General features: G+C 45.0%; 1 protein-coding gene across 1 annotated transcript; it reads left to right on the forward strand.

Moving 5' to 3' along the window:
* The first annotated feature begins 8,415 nt into the window (after window positions 1-8,415).
* OCIAD2 (OCIA domain containing 2) lies at window positions 8,416-22,601 on the forward strand. Its single transcript, XM_059161822.1, has 7 exons — window positions 8,416-8,607; window positions 10,320-10,447; window positions 14,751-14,847; window positions 16,178-16,231; window positions 19,753-19,800; window positions 20,771-20,888; window positions 22,419-22,601. The coding sequence occupies exons 2-7, from the start codon at window positions 10,382-10,384 to the stop codon at window positions 22,483-22,485; spliced, it is 450 nt and encodes a 149-aa protein (XP_059017805.1). The 5' UTR covers window positions 8,416-8,607; window positions 10,320-10,381; the 3' UTR covers window positions 22,486-22,601.
* The last annotated feature ends 1,883 nt before the right edge of the window (window positions 22,602-24,484 follow it).

Below are 24,484 nucleotides of genomic sequence, written 5' to 3' on the forward strand. Positions count from 1 at the left end.
TTGGCCAAGATCACAGTCATTAAATGGCAAAACATGCTCCAGATTCCTTGTACTTTCCCTTCCCAGGTAGAGAAACTGTTTTAATGTGTTACCTCTTATTGGTACACACGTATACAGGCCCATATGAACTGACCCCTTATCCGAGTACTTCAGCAAAGCAGACCTTCAAGTTAATTGGTCAAGTAATAAAGATCTAATGTGAAATCTTCCACATCAGTTCAATTCTTCCAGATTTCATCCTTTTACACTCATATTACTATTTTTTTAAATTTTCTTTTATAAACATATAATATATTTTTATCCCCAGGGGTACAGGTCTGTGAATCACCAGGTTTACACACTTCACAGCACTCACCTTAGCACATACCCTCCCCAGTGTCCATAACCCCCCCCTCCCAAACCCCCTCCCCGCTGCAACCCCTTTGTTTTGTGAGATTAGGAGTCACTTATGGTTTGTCTCCCTCCCAATCCCATCTTGTTTCATTTATTCTTCTTCTACCTCCGCTTAACCCCCCATGTTGCATCACCACTTCCTCATATCAGGGAGATCATATGATAGTTGTCTTTCTCTGATTGGCTTATTTCGCTAAGCATGATACCCTCTAGTTCCATCCACGTTGTTGCAAATGGCAAGATTTCATTTCTTTTGATGGCTGCATTACACTCATATTACTGTTTTTTAAAGATTGACTTGTTTTTCTGAGAGGAGGAAGTGGGGGAGGGGCAGAGGAAAAGAGAAACTAAGAAACCTATCTAACACAGGGCTCCATCTCCTGACCCTGAGATCGTGACCTGAGCCGAAACTAAAAGTCGGACACTTAACAGAGGGCACCATCCAGGCATCCACACTCATATTTTTTATGTTGATGTATTTTACTTGAAAAAAAAAAAGGGTTTTTTTAAAGGAATTTACTTTAAATTGCAGATATCATGATGTTTCACCCCTAAATACTTCAGTATGCAACTCAAAGAAATGAGCACATCCTACAAAACCAAAAGAAATACTCATCATGCTTAACATACCACAATACTAATCATCTTAATGAGTTTTAATATCATTTATGACCCAGGCCATATCCCAATTTCCATAACTGTTGCCCCAATAAATTTCATCATGGTTCATCATGGTTCAAAACTGTTCACATTGGGCTCTAATCCAGGACCACATGTCCCCTTGGCGCTTGGGTCCCTCAATTTCTTTTCCTCTGTAACAACCTCTGTCTTTGTGATTGACAATTTGCTGAGAGTTTAGGATGGTGGACCCATAGAATGTTTCACCTTTGAGATTTGCCTGAAGGCTCTGTCATAGTGTTTAGTTTGTTCCTACTTTTTCCATTTACTATCTGCATGTTAGATACTCTTCTGATACTTAGAAGGGCAAAAAAATTTATCAAGTCCGCAGACATAACAGCCTAGAAAGAAGTTTCTGAAGACTGAGGAGGGGAATGAGCAGAAACAAATGCTAAAGAAACATTTGGGGGTTCTTTCTAGACTTGGTTCATTTGGGTGATACGCGGATAAATGACCACAAGTAATTGAGAGTAGAAAAAAGAACAGCCTCAACAACTTTCGTTCAGAGAAAAGACGAGACACTGTGGGCACAAGGCAACTTTGTGACGTGGACGCCAACAGGCCAAGTAGGATTTGGGGTTTTTGCCTAACAGGCTTTATCATGTTAGGTGGGGTTTGGTGATACAAGTTCTGATTGGGGACTCCAATCTTTCCAGAGTCAAAGTGCCAAAGAGCCAGGCTGAGTTGCTTAGGCAACCGATAATGTGAGACGTGATGAGTCATAAATTCAGCTTGTTGTTAACTTGCAGTCATGAAAGTCTTTTGAAGCTTTGTTCCAAGACAACTCATTTGAATGCACTTTAAATGCTCAGGAAATGGCCCTGAAAAACATTTATTCAAGGCAGGTAAACAAAAGCTGTTTCTATGGTATTATTAAAATAGACAGGACACATTTCCAGATCCTTCCCGCCTCCATCTACTCACCAAATAGTCTATCCGCCCGCTTTTTCCAGGACCATGGACATGTCGCAGGGGTTCACCGGGGTTCAGAAACAAGCCAGGATTCTTTGTGTCTCAGATAAAGTTATATTTGTTCTGAGCCCCCATTCACTCAGGAAATTCAAGTTTGTGAATTGTAGGAAAGTGGGGAGGAGGTAACTCTTCTCCCTAGGGTCAGGAGAAAGACCGTCCCTGCCTTCAGGGATCTTTATATCTTATAATAGAGGCAAAGAAAGAGGTTATTAAAATACAGCAACAGGACGGAGCCCTGCACTAGAAGCTAGGAAGGGTTTTTCTGAAGGAAGTGGTTCTGAACGCTGAAATGACACTTCCTACCTATGTACCAGACACAGTTCCAAGCAAGTATTTTGTAGCTATCGATATGCAGTGAGGCTAAGCTCGGAGCCCAGGCAGTCTGGCTCCAAAATCCACACCCTAAATCCTTAGACTCTACAGAGAGACCTGCAGGGTCTGTGTGGGCTTGCCACAGCAAAGTGTAGGTGCCTGGGGGTGGGGTAAGGTGTGCAGGCACCCTGGGAGGCATCAGGAACAGGCAAGCTAGAGCTCCGCTCCCCGACACGACCCAGCTGAGGCTCCAGCAGCTCTCCCAGGGTACTGACCAGGGAAGGGGACTCCCAGGATACTGACCCTTGTTTCCCTAATGCTGTGGAAAGTGATCAGGCGAGGGCGGCTGACTCTGGTAATGAAAGGATTCTAGAAAATTCCTCGCAAAAGTAAATCTTTGCTGACAACGCCAGATGTTGGCAAAGTATAAGGCAACAGGAACTCTCATTCATTGCTGGTGGGAATGCAAAATGGTACAGTCACTCTGCACACAGTTTGGACAAAGCTAAACATACTCTTTAAAAAAAAAAGTGGGGGGGGCACCTGGGTAGCTCCGTGGGTTAAAGCCTCTGCCTTTGGCTCAGGTCATGATCTCAGGGTCCTGGGATTGATCCCCGAGCGGGGAGCCTGCCCCCACCCCCCAGCCTACCTCTCTGCCTACTTGTGATCTCTGTCAAATAAATAAATAAATTTTTTTTTTAAAGATTTTATTTATGGGGCACCTGGGTGGTTCAGGTCATGATCCCAGGGTCCTGGGACCGAGCCCCACCTAGGGCTCTCTGCTCAGCAGAGAGACTTCTCCTTCTGCCTCTGCCCCACTCCACTGCTCATGCACGCTCTCTCTCTCTCTCAAATAAATAAATGAAATCTTTAATAGATATACCTTCTTAAAAAAGATTTTATTTATTTATTTGAGAGCCAGGATGAGAGAGAGCACAAACAGGGAGCAAAGGCAGAGGGAGAAGGAGAAGCAAGCAGGGAGCCCTTCGCGGGTCTCAATCCCAGACCTCTGGGATCATGACCTGAGCCAAGGAAGACACTTAACCGACTGAGCCACCCAGGTGCCCCAGAGCTAACCATACTCTCACCACATGACCCATCAGTCATGTTCCATGGTATTTCCCCAAAGGAGCTGAAAACTTCATGTGTACACAAAACCTGCCCATAGATGTTTCTAGCAGCTTTATTCCTACTTGCCAAACCTCGGAAGCAACCCAGAGGTCCTTCAGTAGGTGAGTGGTTAAATAAACTGGGGCACGAGCAGACCATGGAATATTATACGGGGCTAAAAAGGGAATGAGTGATCAAGTCATGAAAAAGCAGAGAGGAAACAAACGTGTCTTACTGAGTGAAAGAAACCAATCTGCAAAGGCCACATGCTGAATGGTTTCAGCTGTTGACATTCTAGAAGCAGTAAAAAGGTCCGTGGTGGCCAGGGGTCAGGTGGAGAGAGGGCCGCGTGGGCAGCCCACAGGGGAGTTTTAGGATAGCAAAACTACTCTGAATTATATTGTAATGGTGGAGACATGTCATTATATATTTCTCCAAACCCATGGAGTGTATAACCCAGGGATGAACTGTAAAGTGAACTATGGACTCTGGGTGATCACGACCCACAGTCATTAGTTATAAAAAATGCACCATTCTGATGAGGGATGTTGATAATGGGGAAAGGTGTGCGTGAGTCGGGGGCAAAGGAGATGCGGAAACATCTCTACCTTCTACTCAACTTTGCTATGAATCTAAAACTGCTCAAAAAAAGAAAGCCTTTTTTTTTTTTTAAGATTTTATTTATTTATTTGACAGACAGAGATCATACGCAGGCAGAGAGGCAGCAGAGAGAGAGGAGGAAGCAGGCTTCCCGCTGAGCAGAGAGCCTGATGTGGGGCTGGATCCCAGGACCCTGAGATCATGACCTGAGCCGAAGGCAGCAGCTTAACCCACTGAGCCACCCAGGCACCCCCTATTTTTTTTTTTTTTAAATAAGTCTTACCCAACCTTCTGTCAATTAGATTTTGATGCCCACACCCTCATCTAGAACAGCTTGATGCCCTGCCAAGAGATAATCCCTGCTCGGATTTGTTGTACCTTCCACGGTAAAATCTGATTGCTTTTCTCCTCCCCTGACTCCAGAGAGGCGGGAGGCCGCCCTAGGGAGAGGCTTGGGGCAGAGCAGGACACAAAGATGACAATGCGCTGTTGGAATGAGATCAGAATCTCCGCTGTAAGGTACCACTGGCCTCCCTTTGACCACATATTCTCTCCGCTCTACTGGGAGCATCCTGGGTTTTTGCACTCAGAGGGCTTTGTGCGTCATGGGCTATGGAAAGCAGTTCTGGAATATTAAAACGCTACACTGACTTCCAAGATGTCAATTACCGGCCTTCTGTGAGTGAAGCTAAGGCTGTCTCAAGGCAGACCGGGGACACCCAGCCAAATCAACATGCTCTCATCTTCATATTCATCTTCAGATTCATCAGATGTTCTCTGTTTGGGCCGAATTACGATCTTTGGGGACTGCTTTTTCTCTTGCTGAGTCTGGCAGTCTCAGCCTCAAATCCAGAGGAAGCTAAAGCCGCCAGGGCTCTGGGTCGATGGCCCAAAGTCTCCAGCCGAGAGCCTGGCACTAAGCCTTGCCCGACAGTAGCGTCCGCTCGTAAAGGAGAGCAGAGCCCGCGGTCAATCCTCGTGTGACACCTCCTTTCAACCCGACTGCTCTGCTTTTGTGTGACTTGACGTTATTTATTCCTCAGAGAGGGAATGAATGACTCACAAGATCTTGTGATTCACAGAGCCTCTCGCAGAACTAGGCAGATGGCAAGTGGAGAGCCGGGACAAGAGAAAGATGACAGGAGGGTGAGGGTCGCTCTGGTCCCTCTGAAGTCATCAGAGATGTCTCCCCCGCCCCCCCCCCCAGAAACCAGGCCACCAGGAAACCAGCCAGACCCCCTTCTATCCAGCAGGGAAGAGGCGGTTGGGAGGGATACTGGAGCTCCCTGTGGTGAGGATCTAGAGTTCATCTCCCTCCGTCCCGGCCCCCCCCCCGCCCATTTCCCCCCCACACTACCCCTGCCCACCGAAAGCCTGCTTTCCAGTCAACGGCATGGAACTATGTACAATGCTTTCCCCTTCCCCCCCTACTCTGCTTGCCTGTGTCCCTCACCCTCCCTTCTGTGAGCTTCACTCACAGAATCTCTTTCTGTACCTTCATCTTGTCCTGTTCCCTGTTCATGTGTCTCTTCTGCCCAGTGAGGCTATTGATGACATATGTAATGCAGAGGTTAAGGGCATGAGTCTGGGGCCAAGCCACTAAGGTCTGAGTCCTGGCTGTGCCAATTCTCAGCTATGACCTTGGCCACATTGGTTACCTTCTCTGGACACATACATGCATGATACGTACATATGCTCACACACATATGCAAGTACCCATTGCAGAGCACACTGAGAGCCCAGCAAGTGGGAAAGTAGCCTTGAATCTGGAAGGGCTGCCAGGAGGAGGTGACCCCCAGGTCCAGTCTTTAGGAACAAGTGAGAAAGGGGAAGCAGAGAAAGGCTGAAATGCTGGCACAGGCAAAAGCAAAAGCATGAGAAGAGAGAACATCGGTCATTCCGTAGGGCCCCAGGGGAGTGCGGGGGTGGCACAGATAGATGTGTTAGAGACTTAGACAGGAGCTGAATCATACAGGCCCTGCTAATGAATGTGGATATTGCCTAAGGCCAGTGCAGGGAAATGGAAAGAGTTCAAGCTGGAGCCTGCTGTGAACATTTTGGCACTTTCTAGAACACCACATTTTTCATAGCATTAGCCAGCGATAATCTCTGTGGTCATAAGCCTGAAGCCCCATAGGGTGCTGAAGAAAGGCCTGGAAAAGGACTCTGTTTAGTGTCACAGTCTTCTAGGGCCAAAAATATTTTATTGTACTCTAATTCTTTGGGAAACGATAAATTCTTTCTGGGAAGGATCTATGTCTTTTTTTTTTTTTTTTTTTTAAATCGCTAAAAACATCTAGAACAACATGTAGGTATACCAGATTTGTCCAACAAATAGTGAAGGGAAATTCATACAATCCCTACACATTATATATTGGTAATCTTGGTTATTTGAGGCAATTAACTGACCATTCTGTTGGAAAGTACAATCGAGGATTGGGACATGGACTTGATTTTAACGAGATGTTAAAGGAAAAATGTCCCCCTAGGGTATTTGTGGGACGGTAGACTTCTGCGTAATGGGGACGCTGTTCATGTTTTTCAATAAAACCAGTTAGAAAGCTTTTCCTTTGGTACCACAAAATGGCAGAGGTTAAACTTCTGACTTGTGGTAACACAAGGTAAAACTAGCAATAGAATGATATCCCCTTTCACTTGGAAAAGGAAAAGGGGGTGAAAAGAAACTGGCAAATTGCAAAAGGTAATGCAGTCTGGGGGATCTACTAGGGAACACTGAGCCTCCAAAACCACAGTATCTTGACACACAGCCTTTGGATCCGGGTTCATTCATCCATCCATTCATTCCACTACTATTTCGGAGCCCCTCCCTTATCTGGCATGCTAGGTATACAACAACGAACAAAACAGGTATCATCTCCTTCTGTAGCTCAAGAACATTACACGGAGGCAGAGCAAACAGGCTTTGAAAAAAATAAGCTCAAAAATAAGTATATAAGAACAACCCATGATACACTGCGTGGAAGAAAATAGGGACTCCTGCTATGAACGAGAAGGGGAACCTACTTTGGGCTGGATGGGGGTCAAGGCAGGCTTCCTGAGGAAGGGTCAGAGAGGGATGAGTAGGAAAAAGCCAGGACAGGACTGATGGGGAGACGACTTCAGGCAGGGGGAGGCTCCATGCCAGACCTTAGGGGGACAGAGCTGAGAGAACTTGAGGAACAGAAGGGAAGAATAGAAAGGAGGCAGGAGTGGGTGGTGGAGGGGCTGGCGAGAGGGTGAGCACCATGGAGGCGCTGAAGCCAGAGGCATAGAGACCAGTTGGGATAGTAGGAAACAGTGAGAAATGCTGGAGCCTTCTACTTGGTTTACAACCTGTCTTCCAACTCAACATACTCCCTAAACCCCGGTGCCCTGATCCCAGGGGAGAATCTCAACTAAGGTCAGGGTGAGCGATACAGATGACAAAGGTACTCAGCGGCTTCCCTTGTCAGACGTTGGGAGTGGTAGGAAGCCCGCACACGTGGACAGAGAACAACAGAAAGAGAAGGCTTGGGAACCAAGCCGACCTGGCTTTTACTCCAGGCTCCCGCTGTGGCCTTGCACCACTCGATCTATAAAATGAGGGTAATGGTCCTCATCCTAAAGGTCGTAAAAGGGATTGCATGGGGATGGGTGAAATGGTTGAAAGTGGGCAAATAGTACAGACTTCAGTTATAAAATAAATCACAGGCACTTAGTGTACAGCAATGGTGATGATAGTTAATAATATTGCATTGCACATTTGAAAGTTGCTGAGCGAGGGAAGCCTAAGAAACATGCAACTCTTGATCTCGGGGTGGTGACTTCAAGCCCTACCTTGGGTGTAGAGATCACTTAATTAAATAAGTAAGTAAGTAAATAAATAAATAAATAAAAGCTCTTTAAAAAGTTGCTAGATCTTAAAAGTCTTCATCTTCAGGGGAAAAATTTGGGGGGAGGGTATTACTGTATAGTGAGGGATGTTACCTAGAGTTATTGTGGTGATCGTTTCACAATGTATACAAATATCTCAGCATTGTGTTATACATCTAAAATTAATACAATGATATACATCAATTATACCTCCATAAAAAAACAAACAAGAAAGGCTTGCCTATAAGTGGAAGTAAACACTTGACCAAGGGGCAGCGTTCGGTAGATGGTTGTTGCCCGGTTCTTTCGGATGAAAGGAGATAACGTGAACCCCACCGAGAAGGCAGAACCTACTAGGTGTCGGGACTCCGAGTGAGGCGGGAGTCCCCGAGAGCCGGATCTCAGCCTGAGCAGCTGCGGGGGGGCGCTGATGTCACCCCCAGAGAAAGGAACCGCAGCGGGGGTGGGGTGCGCTCGCAGAGGGGCGGAGCCAGAGGAGGAAGACGCGGCCCGGGCAGCTGCGCAGGAGGCGAGGACCCGGCGGCGGGGAGAGAGGAGTGGGGAGCCGGCGGCCGCGGGGCGCGGGAGGCGGGAGCAGTCCGGCTGCGGCGGCGGTCGCGGGAGCAGGCGGGCTCCGCGGGGCTCGGCGGGCGCCCGGGCGCGGCTGGCTCCGGATCCCTACCTGCGCAGGTGAGCCCGCCCCGGGTGACAGCTGGAGGCACGGCGAGGAGCTGGGGGCGGCGGGGGGGTTTAGAGGGGACAGCTCCTCTGCCGCTTTCCTGCGGGGGTCCTCAGGGGCGGGGGGCATCCAGAATCGTCCCTGTCAATCCCTTCTGGCCTGGCTCGAGCTCTGGCCCAGGTCCGGCAAACGTGGGGGGGGGGGGGGCTCCAGGTCGTGCAGGCGGCCTGAGGCTGGAGATGAGGCGACGCCTGAGGACTGATGGCCGGCTTCCCTCCCCCGCCACCGGGAAGGGCCGCGCGACCCCCTCCGCTGTCCCTCTGAGCACGCGCCGGTCCTCGCGTCCTGCCGCAAGCCTCCCACCCCCTGCCCTGGTGTCGGCGTTCCTGCCGCCCCAACCACTGAAATAGTGGAGGGACCCCAAACCCGACCCGGGCATGGTGGAGGGAGCTGCACCCGGATGTCAAGACCCTCCCAGGAGGCTTGCTCAGATGTGGACCGGGGATTCAGTGGGTGCGAGGGGGCCTGACCACCAGAGCTGAGACCTGGTACCTTTGCTCCCTGGTTTGAGGCAGCCGCCTAATGCCAAGATGATCTAATTTGGCTTTAGGTCAGCAAAAACTTCCTGAAGCTCGTCAAGAAATAGGGTCGATCTAGTAAAGTTGCCCTTTACTGCTCATCGTGGCCATTGTTGGTAGAGGTGGGGTTGGGAGGGTTCATGATCCACCTGGAAACATGCCCGATATTGCTAAATCACTTTTCTGAGCCATGTGGTACCAATAATTCGTTCTCTCCTTTGGGAACCCGCCCCACGCCTTATCAACTATTCCTTCTCAGTCATTTCCTTAGCCTGTTTTGTTTCCTTTTTTCTTCTCTTGTTGGTATTCCCTTAGCCTCGTCGTTCACATTTTCCAAGACTCTTTATAGACAACTTTATTCGTTTCTTGCTTTACCTCTCATCTTTATGGCAGCTGCTCCCAAATTCCTGTGCCCTGCGTATCCCTATTCTGTAACTCCAGAACCAAATTATCAAATATTCTCATTCCTACTGGCTAATCCCAGTGTATGCCCCCACAAGCACCAAATCCCACATTTCCAAACTCAAATTCAAGACCTTCCTCAAGGTCTTGGTTCGGGTCCCCTCAGTTCTTCGGCTGGACCTTCCAAACTGGTTTTCCTGACTCCGAGTCCATCCATCCCTTGAAAACTCAACAGTCTTAGTCTTTGGTGTCTTCAGAACTAACCCGAGAGAATAGAACTTTCTTCCTCTCCTTTCTTAGTACCCTGTATACCCGTAAAGGAGCCCTTTGCATGTTGGAGAGCTGCTGACTTGTCTGTCTTCCCCTTTAGACCAGGAGCTCCTTCAACACCAATTTTTGTCTTCCCCTAGCCTGGCACATAGTAGACACTCAATAAATATTTCTTATAGTTAGTGACCTTGTAATGAATTGAAACCTTTTGTAGTAAAACTTTTAAGTAGTAAAACTGTGCGTGGTGTGTCATTTCACTCCAACCTAAATCCTAATTGTCCCCCTAGTGAGTTAATTTGTGTGTGTGTTGGTGGGGAAGGAGCATTACAACATGAGTCTGCGGGTGGTTGGAGACTAAGAGTAATGACAAAATGAAAGTAAGTTTTCCAAATTGCTGAGCTGATGCTAAGGGTGTTTTTAAGGTTGATCTCAAATTCAGCCGTAGTGACTGGATGGTGACCTTCTTTCCTTAGACATCGAGTCAACGAGTAAGCTGAGCACATTCAACTAGAAGAGAATCAAAGAGAGAGTCATCATGGCTTCAGTGTCTACTCACGGAAACCAAGATAAAGGCCACCATTTGCCACCACCAAGCAAGCAGGTATATTTTTAATTCAGAAGTCTGCCAACTGAAGAGGACCATCACCTAGGACTTTCCTTAAACCTCATCCTTGAGCAGTCGGTCTTACTGTGTTCAATCTGGCACTTTGCTGGATGGGTTCAGAGACAATGGGATGGGACAGGAAAGTTTTGTTTTGTTTTGTTTTGTTTTTTTAGCTTTCTTGAAAAGGAGCCTTTTAAAATTTTATTTATAAAATCCTTTCTTTTCTCTTTCCTGTTGAGAATCCAGCCTACCTAACTCTTATGCAGGCTGTCAGTGACTGAAGAATTTGCCTTTGGCAGAGCAGCTCTCTTAATTGAATCTAACAGAATGATACATCATGCTTGTTTTTACATTTTGTTGCCCAGGCTAGCCATACGAAGTATATATGCTGCTGACAGGTGTTCCTTAACTACTCAAGTAGCATTCAGCTTGAGAACCGTGGCTTTAACAGGGGCACAGTCTTGCAAAGGGTGAAGAATGCATATTGTATGTTTCGGGGACACATACATGAAGCAAAAAGAAAGTATTTTGGTGGGTAAATGGAGTTCATGTTCTCTAGCATCAACTTTTCCAGCTAAAAATGGTTTCATGAAGGAGGGGATGTTTAAGGAGCAAAGTTTAGGAGAGGCAAACAGACAAATGGTATCAAGTCACAAGGAAAATGTAGACACCCAAGTTGCCTCTGTGAAATAGAGAGCCATGAAACATGTATGACTATACAAGAAAGGATCACCAGAGCTCCTCTGGGGAGACAGTGCAGAAGCATCAGTCTTGACAGCAGAACTCATAGCGGCTGTAGTGGTCAGGGTTCCTGACCCCAGATGTGGAGATATATGGTGTGTTTGAGGCAGACGAGGAAGGGAAGTGTTCCCTACCTTTGCCGCAGCCACTGGCAGAACCAAGAAGAGATATTGACACAGGGATAAGGAGTGCTTGCTGAGCAACTAAGGTAAGTGGAGAGGGGGAACAGCTCCTCTCACCGCCATGACTCACCCTGACCGCTATCATCTGGCCGCTGTGCTGTGGGGAGTTGTAAAGAAAGAAAATGGAGGTCTACCTACTTGAGCTATTTGTAGAACTCTGAAGGCACAGATGCCACAGGGTCCTTCACCTTATCATCATGCATATAAAGTGCTTGGCACAGTGCATGGCCCATGGGAAAGTGCTCAAGAAATGGTGACCATCATCCTCATTGACATCTACTACAAAGAGTCCAAAAAGGAACATTGGCAAAATCAGCAAGGGAAGACTCAGAAGCCAAAGAGCTGCACTTCAAGAAAAACACTGAATATCCAAGCAGTAAATGGCAGAGGTCCTACATAAATAATTCACAAACAAGGAAATACAAGTGTGACTTGTACAGCAAGGGAAAAATTAAATAGAATTTGTTTAAAAAATGAATGAACCACCCAGAGATGGATAAAATTATTTTCAAATCACATATCTGATAAAGGTCTAGTATTCACAATATACAAAGAGCTCTGACAACTCAACAACAAAAAGACAGCCCAATTTTTTTAAAAAAATGGACAAAGGACTTAAATCAGTATTTCTCCAAGGAAAATATGTGAATGGCCAACAAGCAAATGAATAGATGATCAATGTCATTGGTCATTAGGGAAATGCAAATCAAAACCACAATGAAATACCATTTCACAATCACTAGCATGACCATAATTCAAAACAGAAACAATTTTGTTTATTTACCTTAAATTAACTAAATAAGTTATATTTTAAAAAATTTAATGTGCTAATTTGGAAAGGAACAGAAACAAAAGAGAAAATGAGAAGTGTTGACAAGAATGTGGAAAGACTAGATCTCTCATACTCTGTTGGTGGGATTGTACAACGGTGCAGCTGCTGTGGAAAACAATCTGGCAGTTCCTCAACAAATTAATCATAGAATTACCGTACGGCCCAGCAGAATTGAGAACAGATGTTCAAACAAAACTCACACATCCACGTTCAGAGCAGCTCTACTCACAACAGCCAAAAGATAGAAATGACCCAAATACCCATCAGTAGGTGGCTGGATAAACAAAATGTGGTATATCCATACAATGGAATATTCTAGAGCCACAAAAAGGAAATGAATTACTGACACGTGCTCCAGCATGGATGAACCATGAAAACATCATGCAAAGGGAGAGAAGACAGCCATGAAAGGAAACATAGTGTATGATGGCACTTACGTATCCATAGAGACTAAAAACAAATTCATGATTGCCAGGCACCTAAGGGTTGGGGGGAAGCAGGGAATGAGGAGAGGCTCTTTAATGAGTATACAATTTCCTTTTGGGATGACAAGAAATTTATGGAACTAGACTGGGGTCGTGGCTGTACAGCATTGTGGGTGTCCTTAGTGCGTGGATTGTGTACTTTAAAATGACAAATACTAAGTTTTGTGTCTTTTACCACAATGAAAAAGTATGGAGCCTCTGTATAACCCAAGATGACAACCGAGGTTTGCTGAGGGATTGCTTCAACATGCGAGGAGAAGGGCATTGGGGCTGAAAAATATGTAGATTCTCAAACACATTAGTTATCAGAGAAATGCAGGTAAGAATAAAATAACTGCGTTGTACTTAGACTATCAACATTTAGAAAAGTGGAGAATGCCAGATGTTCCAAAGTCTGTTCTTTACTCTAACCTGCTTCGAATCCAGCTTAACTAGCTCTCAGGTAAGCTCTGCAGACACAGAGGAACATTCAGGAATTGTTGGTATGAGTCGATACTGATGCAGTCATCGGGGAGAGAACTCCAGTAAGACTCTGCAATTGGGAATACACGTGTCCTCTATTTTTACTTCTAGGTATCTCTCTACAGATGTTCTCACAGGAGACTGTAAGGAGACATGCTGGAGAATTCGTCAGCAGTTAGAACAGTAACAGCGACGAGAACAGTTAGAACAGTGACCTAACAGCAGTTAGATCTTAAGCGCATCGAGCTGAGTTGAAAACATTTTTTGAGTAATATTAAATATATAAAACAATGCCATTGGCATAAAAGAGATGTCCGTACCCGCAACAATGACCATTGTACAACAATGCATATCAACAAATGAGCCCCATTAAACCCCAGAATGGCAGTGATGGGCAGGGGAGAAAAGGAACGGAGAAGGTAGGCAAGCACGAGTGAATAATACATGAGCGCAAAAGGGGGAGGGTCTTAAATGGTGGGAGTTAGTCCAGATTGTAGCGTATTGATAGGATAAAAAGAATACTATGGATCTAGTAAAAAATGATCATGTCAACCACGTCAGTATTTCCACCAGAAATTATGTGCAGACCACTCACAAACGTGTAAAAGAACCTGTTAAGACAGAAAGTAGAGGGGCACCTGGGTGGCTCAGTGGGTTAAGCCTCTGCCTTCAGCTCAGGTCATGATCTCAGGGTCCTGGGATCAAGCCCTGCATTGGGCTCTCTGCTCAGCATGAAGCCTGCTTCATCCTCTCTCTCTCTCTCTGCCTGCCTCTCCGCCTACTTGTGATCTGTCTGTCAAATAAATAAATAAAATCTTAAAAAAAAAAAAAAAGACAGAAAATAGATTAGTCAGGGCACCTGGGTGGTCAGTCCTTAAGCGTCTGCCTTCTGTTCCTGGGATGGAGCCCCTCATGGCATCGGGCTCCCTGCTCTGTGGGAAGCCTGCTTCTCCCTCTCCCACTCCCCCTGCTTGTGCTCCCTCTCTTGCTGTGTCTCTCTCTGTCAAATAAATAAATAAAATCTTTAAAAAAGAAAGAAAGAGTAGACAAATAAAAAGCAGTCTGTTGAGGAGTTCATGGCCTTAAAATGCCAACAGAAGTAGAAATAGGTGAATCGGAATGCCCGATCTATAAATAACTATGCAGTCCCCTGCTCTTAGAGGGATCCCGGATACATAAACATCGTGCCCGAGGGGACATCTCTTCTTCACCCAGGAGGCAATACTGAGTTGGGTCCTAAGGATGCCGGGCAGGCAAGGGGGGCGAGAAGCCTTGCAGGGAGAGTGAGCCGCGTGGACAGAGAACTGGAGGTTGGAAAGAAACTCGGGTCTCGGCGGTCATTCATTCTGACCAGATATCCATTCCGTGCTTGAGTCAGTGAATCACTCTGCTTCTCCCGCTAGGATTCTTTCCTTGCCTAAACCCGTCCAGCGTTCAGGGTTGGAAGGTACTGGCTGAGACCAGTCATGACTGCTGGCAGCCACACAGCACACACTCTGGGTGACCGGAGTCCAGAGTCCTCCCTGCGCTCCTCTAGGGAAAACTGCACAGGCTTTGCTCATGATTCCGGTCAACTCACCACACAACTTTCCTTACAGAGTCTGTTGTTTTGTCCGAAATCAAAACTGCACATCCACAGGGGAGAGATTTCGAAGATTATCCGAGAATGTCAAGAAGAAAGCTTCTGGAAGAGAGGTAATTGCTCCCCTCTTAATCTTCGTTAACATGGTATTTGCCACAATAAACGAACCTCGGTGTCCCATTAGAACCATGGTAATGACTCACTTTTGAGCAGGGACTTCGTACGTCCTCCTGCCAGGCCTGCCTTATGTAAGACGAGGGTGTGAATTCACACTGTGTATTCAAGTCTCTTCCAATTTAAAAAATTCATGATTTGCCATTTGAAAATGTCATGATGGAGCCTATAGATCTAGTCCCAGTGTTTTGCAGCATTGGGATAATGTATACTTTGAAATATGCATCTTGATTTCTAAGATTAGCCAAGTTCAGTGTCAAAGGATCGGAAAGAAACACTTTAGAACTTGATATTCATAATACATTATTATGATTATTGACTGTGCTCCTAGAAATGCATGGGGTGGGTGGGTGTGTGTGTGGGTGTGTGTGTGTGTTTTATAGCCAATGAATCAGTAACTTAAGTGAGCACTAGAAGATTAACATTTCAGTATGACCCATTCATCTACCATCAGGTAGATAGGAATGGAGAAATCGGTAGCTCTTCGATTTTTCTGTATTGCTAGGAAGAGCTAGATGTTTATCTGCGCTCTCTGCTCTTAGAAGAAGTGTTGCATTTTGATAGAACTAGAAACTGCCTTTGCCAGACTAACTTGCCTGTCTCAAAAATCATAGCTCAACACCACCCATGTTTAACACGGTACGATCATCTTGTCATCTTCAGAAAATAGACCTCCCCAAATTGTGCAGCAAAGTATCACTCAAGACAAAAAGCTAGGAAGGGTCCTAGGTGGGGTATGACGGAGTTTATAGGGTTTTTTTAATTTTACATGGGATTAAAAATTTCCAAAGCCACAGCTTAAAGCAAACTCCCCAGTTCAACAGCTAAGCGGGCACACACGCTGGGATGCCTTTGTTCTAGGTCATGCTCCGAATCTGGTGCAGGGGGTGGGGGGGGGCGCTCTAAAAGCAGATAGGCAGGGAGGGAGTAGCATGGGGTTAGGTTTTATCCCCTTCTTGCTGGGCTTCAAGTTGAAGGACTGGGGCAGATCTCAAGAAAATTCTGCCTGCGGCATTTAATAAATATTTGTTGAAGAAGTGAAATAACAAATGACTGAAAACTCGTTGCCCAGCGTATTACATGGAACACTGGGTGTGGTACATAAACAATGCATTCTGGTACACTGAAAAGAAATTTAAAAACAAAAACAAAAAGAACTCGTTGCCCAGGTAGATAAGAGAAAAAAAATCCCAGACTAATTTCCTATGACTTCTGGATCGGGTGCCAAGCTTGGAAATAGCGATAACGAAAGACATTTTTCTTTTACAGCTTTGCCTTTCTCTCTTGTGAGCATGCTTGCCACCCAAGGACTAGTCCACCAAGGTAAGATTCTAGATCTATTGAACAACTAAACTTAAGAAAGCCCAGTTTTCACTGGCCCTCCTGGCAGCTTCTTGGCACTTGGCCTTTGTTTTTTGGTGAGGGATTTATTTAGGCCGGTCTTTGCTAATTTTCAGACTAAGTCCCCCCCTCTCCAGGCTGAGTGTCTATAGTAGGTTACATGGCAAAGGGAAATTAAGGTTGCAAGTGGACTGAAAGGGTGTTCATCAGCTGACCTTAAAATAGAGAGATCATTCTGGATTATCTGGATGGGCCCGGTGTAATCAAAAGGCTCATGAAAAATGCAGGAGTGGATCAGAAGGCAGAGCAGAGGGATGGCAGCGGGAGAAGGGCTCGGTTCAACAGCTCTGGCTGTGAAGACAGAGGCGGGACCCGTGAGCCGGCGGACGTGGCTGCCTCTAGAAGCTGGAAAGGCAAGAAACCCTGGGCCTCGGAGAAGAAGGCAGCTCTGCCGATACCTTGATGTTAGCCCAGGACCATGGTCTGAATTCACATGGTGAACTCTTTAACACCCCATGCAGTGGTATTGGGGGATGGGGTCTTTAACAGGGAGATAGAGCCCTCAGGAAGGGGCTTAGTGGCCTTGGAAAAGAGATCCCACAGAGCTCCTAGCTCCTGCCATCTCCTGATGACACAGCAAGAAGTCTGCAACCCCAAAAGTGGACCCTCACCCAACCATGCTGGCACCTGACCTTGGACTTCAGCTTCCAGAACTGAGAAATGAGTTTCCGTTGTTTATAACCCCTCCTCCCAGGGAGGGGAGGCAACAAGAAGACACTCCTGCCATATTTTGGTATGGCCACCCCCATGGACCGAGTCACCTAGGGAGACTCGTTTTGAGCTTCTGACCTCCAGTACTGTAAAGGAACAAATTTGTGTTGCTTTAAACCACTAAGTTTGTGGTAACATGTCAGAGCCCAGGAAACCAATGCTGTGCCTTTCTGTGCGCGGGAGTCCCTGTGTTTGGCTCAGGCTCTGCTACGGTTAGACAGAGTGTCTCCTTCAGCAGCGGGTTCCAGAAAAGGAGATATGTGGCACAGAACTCCACCAGCGTGCTGGCACCCTGTCCAATCTGAACAACAGACCCAGAAACTAGGAGCACCCAGCATCTCCCCAGAGAGCCTCTCCCTGACTCTTAGAGTTTTTCACATTTCCCATCTAACGCTCTTCTTTCTTCTTATTTCCATCTAATGAGAGCACCTTTAGGCCCTGCTTGGGCCCCAGACAACAAGAAGGCACTTGACTTTGTTGAAGCTGTACTGAACACTATACTGAACACTGCTGATCACCAGGACTTTAAAAAGAGTATTGTACCCAGCAAACAACGTGAGAGAAAATGTTCTGGTTCTTTCTGGGGTCTCAAAGACCATATAGGTCATACGTCTAGGAGAATCCCATCTCACTCAGTGTTACTCTTGTCTTTGAAGTTGATTTATTAAATATGATTTCATTTTTTAAAGATTTATTATTTATTTTAGAGAAAGAGATCACAAGTGGGGAGATAGGGAGAGGGAGAGACATCCTCAAGCAGACTCCCCACTGAGCATTGAGCCTGACATGGAGCTGGATTCCAGGACCTTAAGATCATGATCTGAGCCAAAACCAAGAGTTGGCCACCCAACTGACCAAGCCATCCAGGCACCCCTGATTTCACTTTTATAACTTGAAGATAGCCTTTTTATAGAAATGTGTTCATCAATCGGTAGCATGCATTTGTCAGACCATTTCTTTTCTTTTTTTTTTAAGATTTTATTTATTTATTTATTTATTTATTTATTTGAGAGAGAGAGAGAGAGAGAGGGATCACAAGTAGGCAGAGAGGCAGGCAGAGAGAGAGGGGGAAGCAGGCTCCCTGCTGAGCAGATATCCTGATGTGGGGCTCAATCCCAGGACCCTGCGATCATGACCTGAGCAGAAGGCAGAGGCTTAAACCACTGAGCCACCCAGTCAGCCACCCTGTCAGACCATTTCTAACAACAAAAAAATATGGCCACCATATCTATAGGGATTATGTTTTATTGACACTAAATTGCTTAAAATCTACAGTCTCCCACATGTGTGCAAATATACTTTTCCAGGTTTGGGTATTAGTTTTCTGTGGCTGCTGTAATAAATTACCACAAGCATAGTGGCCTAAAGCAATACAAATTTTTTAATCTCAAGTTTCGGAGGTTGGAAATCTAAAACAAGTCTCGGTGGGCAGAAATCAAAGTGCCAGCAATGCTAGCTTCCTTGGGATTCAGGGGAGGTTGGTCTGGGCCTTCCGTTCCCTTTCCAGCTTCTGGAGACCACCCACAATCCCTGGCTCATGGCCCCTTCCTCTGTCTGCAAAGCCAGCAACACTGAGGCAAATTCTTGTCATTCTGCCGTCTCTCTGGTTTGTCTCTGAATCCCTCTTCCACATTCAGGATGATTATATCTTGATTACATCGGGTCCACCCAAATGATCCAGGATAATCTTCCTATTTTAAAGTTATCTGGGGACACCTGGGTGGCTCAGTCGGTTGGGCGTCTGCCTTCAGCTTGGGTCATGATCCCAGAGTCCTGGGATCAAGTCCTGGGATCAAGCGGGGAGCCTGCTTCTCCCTCTGCCTGCTGCTCCTTCTGCTTGTGCTCTCTCTCTCTCTGACAAATAAATAAAATATTAAAAATAAATAAATAAAAATGAAATGATCTAATTAGCAGCCTTAACTCCATTTTCTTCATAGTTTTCAGGGATTGGGATGTGGACATGTTTAGGAGACCATAACTCTGCCTACCACAGATTTTAATGTTTTCATGTAAAAATTATGATCGACAGGCTATGAATCTCTAAACTGAAACTTTGTGTTCAGTTACTTAAAAGGAGGAGGAGGCGATGCCTAATTGCTTGGAACTATGTTGTTAGTTCTGCCTTTGTCTGGATAGCTTTTTTTTTTTTTTTAAAGATTTTATTTTTTAGGAATTTCCACACCGCATGGGGCTCAAACTTAAAACCCCGGGATCAAGAGTTGCATGCTCCACGGACTGTGCCAACCTGGAGCCATGCCTTGATATCTCTATTTATTTATTAAAATTTTACTTATTTAGAGAGAGACCACGTGACTGTGAGAGAGCACGAGTGGGGGAGGGGCAGTGGGTGATGGAGAGAATCCCAAGCTGACTCTGCTGACCAGGGGGCCTGACATGGGTCTTGATCTCACGACCCTGAGCTCATGACCTGAACAGAAACCAAAAGGTGGACTGCAGCCAGCCGAGCCACCCAGATGCCCCCCTGCTCGCCCCCTCACCTTGGTATCTTTAAATCACTCTTGAATTTTCTGTTTCATATTCTTTTTCTACACATTTTGGCAATCTGCCAAAAAAGGTGGTTTGAGAGTTAAGTTCCATCAAGGACTGACTTTTAACTCTTTAAAAACCTTCTCTTTAGATTGAGAATCTACGCATATTATAAACATTTATACTTTATAAATCTGAGTAAGTTATAAAATGAAATAATAATGTATTTCTGTATTGTTCCTTAGGTTATTTAGCATCTAACCCAAAATTTGGATCATTGCCCAAAGTTGCACGTAAGTTATAGAAGTTAAAAAAAACCAAATTCTTTTTTTTTTTTTTTTTTTAAGGATGTTTATAGCAACTGGATATATGGATTTTCAGGCCAATGAAATTGCGTGTGTTGACACTCTGAAAAATCGGTCTCCATGTTTTTGTCTCTTTGCATTTCTTAGTTCCTGCAGCACTTTCTGGTATAAGGCTAGGCAGTAGGGACCCCACCTTCAACAGGCCTCTTTAAAGCCTGGACCAAAGAGAGACCAACAACAGAGCCTCTGAATGATAGAGCCATTAAGGTTTTGAATTTTCTTCTTTTGGCCAGCTTTTTCAAAATATCTTGTATGATGGACCTAGCCAATGAATACTTTTCAAAAAGCAGGGACTTTCTAATACTACATTAACCACAAACGTGGGGGCTTGTCTTATTCCACTCATTATACATAGACCTGTTAGGTAAAAAGAGGATGCAGTCCAGTGTGTGGGCTGAAACCCCATTCCCAGCAAGAAGAGCAGGTTGAGGGTTTCTCCTAGGGAGGTTCCCTCTGCCTTGTGACCGCTCCTCCTGGCTGGCAAGATGGGTCATGGCTCCCCCTTCTCTAACCCATTGAGAGAGTTAAGGGGATTTCCTGCCAAGGAGTTTGGAAGCTACCTATAGCCACAACCCAAACCCCTCCCCTTCCTTCTGTGGTGGCCTCAGACATTCATTCGCCCACTGGGCCTCCCTCTGGCTGCCAGTCTCTGAGACAGCACCTTCTCTCCCTCTATCCCGGCCCTTCCACGACCAGCTCAAAACTGAGGAGATCAGAAAGTCTCCATTTCCCAATCCTGCTCTTTAATAGGGAGATTCACTGGCAGAGATTTTGTTTGTTGATTTATCGTGGTACTTTTCACGTAAAAATTACTACGGTTCACGTAGAAAGTTCTAGAAGATCATTAATGGAGGAGATTCTGAACTTTTCAATGATCTGTCCTAACCTGCTTTTACAGTTGCAGGTGTCTTGGGATTTGCCCTTGGAAAGGCGTCATACATACGAGTATGCCAGAGTAAATTCCATTCCTTTGAAGACCAGCTACGTGGGGCTGGTTTTGGTCCAGGGCATAACAGGTTTGTTATTCAGTTCTTATTTTTAATCCCAGTACAGTTAACATACAGTGTTCTGTTAGTTCTGGGTGTGCAATCTAGTGATGGTCGGTGCTCATCATGACAAGCGTCCTCTTCCTCCCCATCCCCTGTTTCGCCCATCCCCCACCGCCTCCCCTCTGGCGACCATCTGTTTGTTCTCTAGAGCTGAGAGTGTTTCTTGGTTTGTCTCTCTCTCTCTCTCTCTTTTTCCTTTTGTTCATTTGTTTTGTTTCTTAAATTCCACATATGGGTGAAACCCTATGGCCTTTTTCTCTGACTGACTTGCTTTGCTCAGCATAATACGCTCTCACTCCATCCATGTTGTTGCAACAGGTTTGTGATCTTTTTGATTGAGGGATTGTAAAGAAAGGACTTACAACAAGTTCAACGAAGGCCTTTTCACCACTTATAATAGTAAACAATTATCTAAGTATCCATATATTGGGGAAAAAAAACCTCTTTAACTCTCCAGTTTTGAGTTGTTGCTATTCAATTTCAATAATAATTATTTATTACTCAACTTACTCAAATAATTACCTATTTCATTTGCTCAACATTTCATGAGCACCTACTGCATTCAAGGCGATGTGTAGTGGAAAGAATGCCATCATCAGCAGACATGGCATCTACCATCACAGGGCCACATACAACGGGAACAGGTTACTCTGCTGCAGGACTTCTCAGAACCCTTTTAGGTTAATGTGTATCATGATTCCTATTCAGAGATGTGAGCTCCATTAAGGACACATAAGGTGTCCTTAAGTCCAGAGCCCTGGACTTAACGACATTCCCTCTGCATTTCGAGTACCTGTTCGAAACCAGTTCTACCACTTACAAAGCTGGCTAACCTTGGACGAGTTTCTCACACTCTCTCATCTTCACTTTTCTCCTCTATAGAAAATGGTGATCAGAACTGTTTTCATGACATATTGTAAGGAATAGAAATGATTATTTAGGACAGTAAGTGCTCAGTGTATAATAGCTATTTAGAAATACCTATATATTTAGAGCTATATATATATAGCTATATAGAGAGAGAATATTTATAGGACTAGTGGTGGGGACACATTTCTCCAAAGACCCTCACTTGTTACAGTGGATTCTATTCTAGAGGCAACATGAAAACAATGGGCATGAAGATCATTATTGGCCCTTTCGGGGGGATGAAATTCTGGGAGTCTCTCACCAAGAAACAGCTCCTGTGAACTTTAATGTAGATGATGTCTCTTAGGGGATATCTGGGTGGCTCAGTTGGTTAAGCATCGGACTCTCGATTTCGGCTCAGATCATAATCTCAGGATCGTGGGATCAAGTCCCGCACTGGGCTCATGCACTGCATGGAGTCTGCTTGAGATTCTTTCCCTCCCTCTCCCTCTGCCCTTTCCCCACTGCTCGAGCTCTCTCTGTCTCAAAAGAAAAGAAAGACAAAAAGAAAAGTCTCTCGGCAATGTTGTCTTAAGACTAGACCTTGCAGTGTCAAACCACAAACTTCTGTTTTTGCCTCCATTCTAGGCACTGCCTGCTCACCTGTGAGGAATGCAAAATTAAGCATGGATTACATGAGAAGGGAAGTTCGTAGCCTTCCGCTTCCTAAACTTCTATCTATGGCTTTTGATGTTTCTCAAACCTCTGAATTTGTACACATTTAAAATTTCCAGTGTACTTTAAAATAATATACGTAGAGTGGAACAGAAACATTGTGATTTCTCGCACTCTTTTGAAATGCTTTCTGGGGAAGATTCCCAGTTGACTCGAGCAGTATGTGTTTGTCTGTTTAAGAACATGTCCCAAGCACTCACACACGGAACAAGGAATTATGTGGCATTCCGTAACTTACAGCTAAGTTAAAAGATCTGAGAGTCTTCTCTCATCCATTCCTTCACTCCGCATTTGTTCAGGGTTTTAAGATCTCTGATAGAGGATGAGAATGAGTGTTGAGGAACTTGGGAAGTCATGCCCCACCCAAAACCAATGTCTACAGAGGTAGAAACAAAGGGCATGGAGGAGTGTGTCTTGCAGACTTGGGAAGTGCTTTCTAAAATGGAGGGACCAAAATTTTTAATTTAGTAAAAAAATATCTCCCTTGAAAGAGTCATAATCTGAATCTGCTGTCCTTTCCGTGATCCAGGTCACTTCAGGCCTGGTCAGTGGTGAAGTTTCGGAAAAGCTTTACGTTACTTTACGTTACGTTACGTTACGTTACTTACTTTACGTTACGAAAAATCTTTAGGTCACTTGTTTAGCTAACGGGGTCATGCTCACGGTCAACACTGGAGAACTACGTTCTGTATACTGCTCGTGGCTTGTATATAAATACATACGACTTTCCAACCTGCCTCTCCTCTCCCAAGGAACAGTTTGTTTATGGCAATAATCACTGGAAGAATTAATTCATGGAATGGTAAACTTCAGAGCTTAGAAGCAGCCAGTCCAACCCCAGGAGGTGGATTCCTATCCTCCTACCAGATTTTTTGCATGAAAAAAATGACCAACCACCCAACCTCTTCCAATGGGGACCTTGTGTTTTATGGCAAGTTGTCTGAGCCCTACATAAAAATTTCCCTTGCATCTTTGCATTTTCTCGGGGAAATGCTTTATGTATGTGATCATTTATATATTGGGCGTGTGTGTGTGTGTGTGTGTGTACATGTTTGTATTTTACTTAATACATCTTAAAACCCATACCGTGGAGGGAAAAAGGGAAATCTCATCAGAAGCTAAGAATTGATATAAAATATTTTATTTTAAATATCAAAAATATTTGTGAGTTCTTATTTTTACATGAACTTAAGGGTCTGAAATGGAGTGATTTTGACTTCGTCTCCTGGCTATTACATAGCATGGTCTTTCGGTAGAGAAAGTGCTGTTTCTGTCCATCCGAGCACAGAGCCAACATCCTGGCTTCAAGGATGCACTTAAACTCCTGGTTTCCGACAACTAGCAATTTGACTCTTTGTTCTCTCAGTGACTGGCAACAATTCAGAATGAGACACATTTATTTCCTGCGTGCCAGAAACTGATTTCCCAGGGATCAGAACATCTTCACATCACTAAGCACAGCGAGTCGATGTTGAAATCAGTCTTGGGGTACTGGGGAAAAACAAAAACAACGAATTATTGGTGAAAAGGCCCATTGTTTTCACAGCTGACATCTTCATCACTCTTCTGAATCCATTTGGATTTATGATTTGGGCTCTCTGCTTTTCGCAGGCAGGTAACTTACTCACTGAGACAGTTTATCACAGTGATCTTTCCTTTCACAGTGTGAAAGGAAATCAATAGAGAAAAAACTGGAAGGTCACTGAAGAAATCTCCAAATTTTTGCTGCATTCTCTATCGCTTATGTTAGGAAGTGCGTGTCTGAGGCAGAATGTCTGTTTCTTGTAGGAGGATGTGTCCAAGGAGTGGCATTTGTCTTTCAGCATTTAGAAGTTATCAGCACTCCTCAGCACCCTGGTCATTAGCTTGTGAAAGCAGCACTTTCATGATTTAAAAAAAAAAAAAAATATATATATATATATATATATATATATATATATATATTTACATGCACACACACACACATACACACTGTATAT

The sequence above is a fragment of the Mustela lutreola genome, chromosome 1, assembly GCF_030435805.1.
Source record: "Mustela lutreola isolate mMusLut2 chromosome 1, mMusLut2.pri, whole genome shotgun sequence".
Taxonomy (NCBI): Eukaryota; Metazoa; Chordata; class Mammalia; order Carnivora; family Mustelidae; genus Mustela; species Mustela lutreola.

Coding starts and splice junctions, on each gene's coding strand:
- OCIAD2 (XM_059161822.1), top strand. CDS start 10,382: ATGGCTTCAGTGTCTACTCACGGAAACCAAGATAAAGGCCACCATTTG. Junction 14,848..16,177: donor AGAAAGCTTCTGGAAGAGAG/GTAATTGCTCCC, acceptor TTTCTTTTACAG/CTTTGCCTTTCTCTCTTGTG. Junction 16,232..19,752: donor CCAAGGACTAGTCCACCAAG/GTAAGATTCTAG, acceptor ATTGTTCCTTAG/GTTATTTAGCATCTAACCCA.